The following is a 7,633-nucleotide window of genomic DNA, read 5'->3' as shown; positions in this document are numbered from 1 at the left end:
GGCTCTACCACAACTTGAAACTGCACACTGCACTCCCAAGGGTTTAATCATTCCTCAAGACAATGCCCCTGCACTCCAAGGGTTTAATCATTCCTCAAGACAATGCCTCCTAGATTCACTCAATGCTAGATATTATAATTGGTGTTATCATTTGCTACCTATATGGTTACGCGATGGAGAATGTTGCTTGGCAAACAAATCATTTTCCGTTAGTGAAAGTTCAAATTTATTCATAAATATGCTTAGCATAATCTGGTCTTCAAGTGATCTCTAATTTCCACTACACTGTGCCTCTGATTTCCTGGAGTCACATTTTTTCTACATGGTTTTGCATGTATATTAGCACCTGTGCATTTGTTCAAATGTTTTTAAAAAGCTAGTAACAATACTCCTTTGGAACACAATGGAATAAGTTGTAATTTAGTGAGAGGGGAATGATTGTGCTAAATCATGCATTTCCACTTTGTGCTACAAGAATTAGTGCATGCATTTGGGCGTGGTGTGCACTCTTCTGTGTAAATGTGACACAGGAAGTTGTTGCCCCTAATGTGCTTAGCGCAATATAAATTTTTTGTACTCAACTATGTGTTGATTATAGGGTTATACTTTAATCTTTGGGACAATTGCAATGGAATAATTTGTTATTAACAGTGATTTTGGTGTTTTATAGATGGCAAAGAGGTTAAATCAAGTTGCAAGTGCAGAAGGCCTTCAAGTTAATGAGGTAAATGATTGTCTTGTTCAAAATTTTTGGTTGCTTAAATTGGTTTGGTGTGAACATCCTCTGATAGTTCATCTGTATTGTGCTTTTCTCACCAAATTTGAAGCTTCCAAATCATTTATTTTGGACGTTGCACTTACTGAGAATAGGAGTCTTAATGAAAATGGTCAGTGTTTGAAATTCTAAAAGCTGGTTCTATACTTTTCCTATATATATCTGTGTAAGTGAAGTTTAATGAAAGGCACCAACTGGTTGCAAGAATCCCAGGGCATCTACAAATCTGTAACAGGAAGCACATCAACAAAAATGATTTCTTCCTGTACAGAAAGTGAAGGTTTAATTAAATTCGAAAATATGGAGGTAACACTACCTCCTTAAAAGCTACCCTATTGTGCTCCCTCCACGATAGCCAAAAAAGAATTTTAAGAGATTATTGCAACAGTTTTCCTGTACTGGAATGCAGGAAAGGTCCCATAATTGGTTAGTCACTTGTTTCTTACATTTGCATTTTGGCGGGCAATAAATGGTTGCTAATAACCTTGCAGATTGCACTTGAGGAGCTTGCAGAAAGGGTGAATGGAGATATGCGTATGGCATTAAACCAATTACAATATATGAGCCTTTCAATGTCGGTCATTAATTATGATGATGTAAGACAGCGCCTTCAAGGAAGTGCGAAAGATGAAGATATTTCACCATTCACTGCTGTGGATAAGTATGACTTGATGATCCAATTCTTACCTCTTCATGCTGTTTTAGATGCTGTCTATTTAAAGTCATGATGTCTTAACTTGGAACAAATCTAAACTGGATTCTAGGAAAAAGAAATCATGCTGTGTCCTTTGTGATTTTTTTTTAAATTGTGGAAACAAGCATATTGTAATTCATAATATTTGAGGTTCCCAGCTTCTATGAGAAGGTGTGCTGGGTTGGTTCTTGTGTAAAACATGATCTAATATTGTCAGATCAGTCCTGTAGGCATGGAACAGGTTATTGCTTGCTAATGCAAAAGATAATGACCCATTTATCAATAAAAGAAAGGCAAACCTATATTTGAAAATCCATGATTAGACTTTTATAGATGAGTTATTTATGTTGCGTGATCTGTTCTCCACTCCAATCTTTCCCTTTTTAATTGTTTCTTCTTGTTTCTTTCTCCTTCTGACTCAAGTGAATGGATGATAGCACCTGCAGCCAAGCTTTCTTCTTGCTCTTAGAATAAGAATGAAAAAATGTGCTCAATAAATGCTGATCTTTTATTTCATTTTGTTTCTGTCTTTGTATGATTACGGATTTTATTCTTCCAGTATGTTTCTCATTGTCATCTTTGGTGTCAGGCTGTTTGGCTTTAGTGGAGGAAAGCTGAGAATGGATGAGCGGATTGACCTCAGTATGAGTGATCCTGACTTGGTCCCTCTTCTTATCCAGGTTTGTTTTCACATTTTATTTTTATTAAATTCCATGGAAATTTTAGACTCTGAAGGTGGTTACTTGTGATGAAAGTCCTATGATAATGTTGTTAGGGTGGCATGGATCTTAGCCTTTCCAGCAGTCAGCAGAATCCTGCTGAGCCAGTATTTTTAGCTGAAAGTATGCTTCAAATGGCCAAGTAGTTTCTTTTCAAAATTTAGCCATTGGTATTTTGGAGAAAAACACCATGATATTTCTTTGCTGATAGTAGTTAGAAATTTTCTGGCTAGCGTGTTGAAATTTCTCAATTATTTCCTAAGATACCGCTGCAAAATTTTAATAATTTTTGTATGTAGCTTCACAAATATTTTTCATATTATGTTTTGAAACCTAAGTTGAATATGAAAAATTATGTGACAATACCGGAGATTACTCGAGTGATCCAAGTCATTATGTTAATGTTGTTCCCTGCTCTTGTTCCTGTTCCACGCTGTTTATATTCAAGGCATTTGTTTCATCTTCAGTCCCCAGGTCACTGGTTTGTCCTGTTTTTGACTATGTGAAGTATGTTATACTTAAAGCTGAGGGGAAGAAAATAGATAGAAGGAAACCGGCAGTTGGTGGTAGTGAGCTTATGAAAAATGAAAAATTGCTGTTCGGCTCTCTATTTTGTGGAATGTCAATTATTGACACCAACCCTCAATATGCTCTCTCTAAAAATACAAGTGGCATAATTAAAAATTCTCACTTTACTCAAAATCGCCCATTTCTCCTCCTAAAGGGCGAAGAGGTGGTTCTACATCTACATCTGCTGGACAACATAAAAAAGATGAATGGATTTGCATGATAACATTTCAATTTTCTAAAATGGAGGGCATTGTTATGTAACATAGCCCAAACCTCAATTCAATCATATTGAAAGAAAGCAAAACATGTTCAATGAAGAAACTTGTCTTCTGTGTAAAAGCTCAAGAGTTTTTCACCATTGCAAAAAACAGTCCATGTATCATAAATTATCCGCAGGAAGCTGATTCTGTAATTTGGCAGGAAAACTACATTAATTATAGGCCAAGTTCAATTGGTAAAGATGACAATGGGATGAAACGTATGAGCTTGATTGCACGTGCTGCTGAGTCTATTGCCGATGGAGATATAATAAATGTGCAGATTCGAAGATATCGACAGTGGCAGCTCTCTCAAACTGGTTCTCTGTCATCCTGTATCATTCCGTATGTATCACCATATTGCTCTGGAAACATCAAGAGTTCTTCATGTGTTTTTCTTGCTCTCTAATTGCAATTCTCTATTTTGGTTTGTAACCAGTGCTGCATTGTTGCATGGATCAAGGGAGACACTTGAACAGGTAATGAATGTCTCTTGAAGCTTGACATGCTTTGCCATCTCTGGTGAAGCTACATCAAATGGAAAGGTTTTTAGTTAGTAGTTGGTTTTGATGTATGCTTATTTTGCAACAAATTTAGATGAATAGATTAAGTTGTGCTATGCTACAAACCGTCTAAAAAGCATAAAATTCCCTGCCATTATGCCTCATGTCTTTTTAAGATTCAAACTTCCAAGCAGAGATTATGTTGAGAAAATCAAACAGATAGCCTGATTTGGTATCAATACAACTTTTATTCTTGCTTTCCAAAAGCAGTTGGCTACAGGGCTCCACTCTTATTATTAGCCAAGTCACATCTATTGTGAGATCAGAGGATCATTCATTTTCTTTTCTTTTTTCTTTTCCTTCATTTGCTTTCACTTTTGTCTTTATGGGATTTTCATCTTGCACAGAATCCAATTCATCTTCATGTCTATTTATATTTTATTTGAATGAGTCAATTTTTAACTTTTCCTTGCCTAGAAGTCTGATAAAAAAAATTGTTTGTAATAATCATTGCATCATTTTTCGACAACCAATTATTTTATGCCTGCACTAATGAGCTTAGTTTGGTGAGCTTGTCACTTGATTTAGGTTGGACTAAACTTTTGTAGAATTGTTTCTATTTCTTTTCTGTTTCACCTGTACAACTACCGCTTTTCTTGGTGTTATTGCCTCATTTTCTTATTTGAGGATATGCCATATCGATTTATCTGTCTGGTGAAGGTTCTGGAGAGCCTACCTTTCTCACGCTTGTTAGTTGGAATTGATAACTTTGTTGTATATAGAATGTTTATATTCTTAGTACCTCAATTGTTTATTTTATGGATTCTCATTTTCAGGGTGAACGGAATTTTAATAGATTTGGTGGGTGGCTGGGAAAGAATTCTACAGCGGGCAAAAATTTGAGGCTGTTGGAGGATCTGCATGTTCATTTCCTTGCTTCTCGTGAATCTAATATGGGGAGGTAACTGTTCCTATACCTGCTTTTATCATTCATTTGTTTCGAAGTAATACATTGCCGATTCTGGTATATCAATTTATTGCCTATCCATGTGCACATATATGAATGCACTTGCATAGATGAATGCACTTGCTTGATTGAACTTCATTGAATATTTAATCACTTTTAAAATAATTTAAGTGATGGAGAAGGCTACTTTCTGTTGCCGTGTTGCTATGCCCACTTCTTGCATTGCCAACTCAAAATCTAGAAATTCAATTGGTTGATTTATCTCTATTCATTCTCCTTTGGAAGCTGTGTGATCATTCTTTCATTTACATTCCTGCAGGGAGATGCTTCGACTTGACTACCTTACAGTTCTTCTGAAACAATTGACAGATCCTCTTCGGGTGCTGCCTAAGGTTTAACTTTATTACTATTTTTTAATGTGTGGAGCTTATCAGCATAGCCAAATGCAAGCAGTGTGCTTGCCTGGGTCTAAGATCAGATTCACCTGTTCAACTTCTTAAAACAAACTGGTAGGGTTACATGCCATAGTTCTAATTTTCTAGTAAAGAAGAGGGAATAGATATTTCATAATATGGTATCTGAATAGCTTCAAGTACTCTAGCAGCGTGCAAAAACCAAAAGCCTTCTTTTTAAGTTCTTCCCAGGTCGTAATTTACTTGCTCGTTCAAAGTCAAAGCAATGGGAGTATTGACTTTGGCACAGAAGCTAAGGGACAGAGGCTTTGGAAGAATGCTGGTTAAATTAATGTTCATTGGATTGCTGTGTAATTGTGCAAGGCCTTGGACAAGGCCTTTTACTTTTTCTTTTTAGTGCCTCTCAAAAGTGCGCGCATGCGCCTGCTGTTGTTGTGTGCTATTTACACCAAATAGTTGCGAAAGGCCCATGTAGGAAAGCTGAAGAGTTTGCAGCATCATGACCTGATAATAATCACCTCTTTTATAAATAGTTGAATTGTCTGGTTGCATGATTTTAGAAGTTGATTCTCACTTCATCAATTCACTTGAGCGAGTGCCACATTGTCCCAGGTGTCAAATTTCATTGAGAAATCCTTTGACCTTTGATTTCTGAAGATAATTTGAAGAGAGATGTTTTATGTATGTTGACATTTTCTTTTCTTTTTTTGCATGAACTGTTAACCAGGATGAAGCTGTTGAGAAGGTTGTGGAGTTCATGAATGTATACTCACTAAGTCAGGACGATATGGATACCATTGTGGAGTTATCAAAATTTCAGGTGGCCCTATTTTGTATACATCATTGATGTCTCCTCTATTTTCACTCTCAGATTATCTTATTGTTGCTTTGTGTATCAGGGGCATGGGAATCCATTGGATGGCATACCATCAACTGTTAAAGCAGCTCTGACAAGAGCATATAAAGAAGAAAGCAAATCAAGGATGGTACGAGCTGCAGATTTAGTCACACTTCCTGGAAAGAAAAAGGCCCTTAAGAAGCGTGTTGCAGCGATTTTAGAACCTTCTGATGATGGTCTAAGAGAGGAAAATGGTGACGTGCTGGCTGAAAGTGAAGAAGAAAACTCATCTGACACAGAGGATATGGGTAAATGTTATGTTTTTGAAAATACCATAGACCATCCAATGATGATTATCCTTCAACTTTCCTCTCCATCCCCCCCACCCCCCCCAAAAAAAAATAAAAAATGGCAGGTGCACGTGCATAACACTCACTATGGATCTGCTTGTGTGGCTTGTTTATTTTTCAGTGACTAGAGATCTGCTTTGTGAGCAAGGACTAGCATCTGTTTTCCTTACAACATGAGATTTTCAAACATTTTACCAACAGAGATATTCTCAGGGATTAGGGATACTAAGCACAGTGGGATATGTTATATATTATATCTGTTTTTCAATTACGTATTCTATTACCTCTGATATATTATTATATATTCCCTAAGCCTGGTAGAATTAGGGATACTAAGCACAGTGGGATTTGTTTGCCTTGTTTAACTTACAGTCTGATATATTATATCTGTGTTTCAATTATGTATTCTATTACCTCTCAACAATTTTGACTGTGCAAAGCATGGAGTACATCTATAGGAGATCATTGATCAATACCAATACACTGCACCTTTTTTTTTTTGAAGGCATGGTGAGTCTATGTCCAAAAAGATATACTTGTGGAATAATTGTTCTTCAATTGCAACATCTGAATAGAACTTTTAGATATTTGGTCTTAGTTCTTGGACTTTGTTTTTCCTTTCTTGTGGCAGAAGGAACTGGTAATGGCGAGAAGCTGCAGTCTGAGCTTCAGAGTTTAAATTCAAAAGGTGTGATTTTCTCATGCAGTCTTTTATCATGTTGGAAAGCTAATCTGAAATTCAATTTGTTATCTTAATACCCAAGTTGGTTTTTGAATCGACAATTGATTAAATCCAAAATCCAGTTAACTGCGAAGGGAATGCTCTATTAAATTGTGTATAGCCTAGAAATCGGATGGATGAGCTCATATAAACTATGCTGAACAGGAATCCAAGTAGAGGTGGAACTGAAGTGCGGGAAGGAAAGTTCAAAGTCTAAGAAGACGCCTACAGGAAGAGGAAAAGGTGGGTCTGCATCTACCGAGAAAAAACCAGCGGGCAGAGGGAGAGGCAGTTCTGGTTCCTCGGAGAAACCTGGAGCTAAGAGAAAGAGATGAAATTATTACTGTAAACCCTTGCAGTTGTGTAAAGTTTTGCTTGTTTATGACAAATGGAGGTACGCTTCCTTCTGTGAGCTGTAAAACTCCTTTTGAAGGTTGCTTGTTGACTGTTGGTAGCAAATGTTACTGTGGTAACGCCTTCCTTTTCAGTACCACAGATTTTGTAGATCAGATTTTGGATAATGTTTGAAATGGGATGGTTTGCTTGGAATTTTATCATCACAACATATGGATCTAGCTTACCATAACTAAACCATGACGAAATGGAAACTCTGAACGCCTTATATAAAGTGCTACCGTTGCTCTCCCGGATGCCGTGAAGAGATGTGGGTCCATTGGCTGGCGGAATATCCAAGGTCAGTTTGTTGTGTGGAAAAATATATTTTTATGATAACTTTTTTAATGGAAATATATTTTTTAAAAATAACTCATTTTTTTAATTATTGTATGGATGTGTTTGAGAAATATTATTATTATTTTTCATTGAT

At 36.5% G+C, this 7,633-nt stretch overlaps 1 protein-coding gene across 1 annotated transcript; it reads left to right on the top strand.

Moving 5' to 3' along the window:
* Positions 1 to 144: 144 nt before the first annotated feature.
* On the top strand, positions 145 to 7,371 carry LOC105117794 (replication factor C subunit 1-like). The gene is made up of 12 exons (XM_011015553.1): positions 145 to 208; positions 671 to 724; positions 1,267 to 1,436; positions 2,059 to 2,149; positions 3,179 to 3,360; positions 3,455 to 3,494; positions 4,355 to 4,479; positions 4,805 to 4,877; positions 5,626 to 5,718; positions 5,798 to 6,044; positions 6,718 to 6,774; positions 6,973 to 7,371. The coding sequence occupies exons 2-12, from the start codon at positions 671 to 673 to the stop codon at positions 7,140 to 7,142; spliced, it is 1,302 nt and encodes a 433-aa protein (XP_011013855.1). The 5' UTR covers positions 145 to 208; the 3' UTR covers positions 7,143 to 7,371.
* Positions 7,372 to 7,633: the final 262 nt, after the last annotated feature.

The sequence above is a fragment of the Populus euphratica genome, unplaced genomic scaffold (assembly GCF_000495115.2).
Source record: "Populus euphratica unplaced genomic scaffold, PopEup_1.0 scaffold1531.1, whole genome shotgun sequence".
NCBI lineage: Eukaryota > Viridiplantae > Streptophyta > Magnoliopsida > Malpighiales > Salicaceae > Populus > Populus euphratica.
The sequence above is the reverse complement of the archived record's forward strand: the minus strand, read 5'-3'. Positions and strand labels throughout refer to the sequence as shown.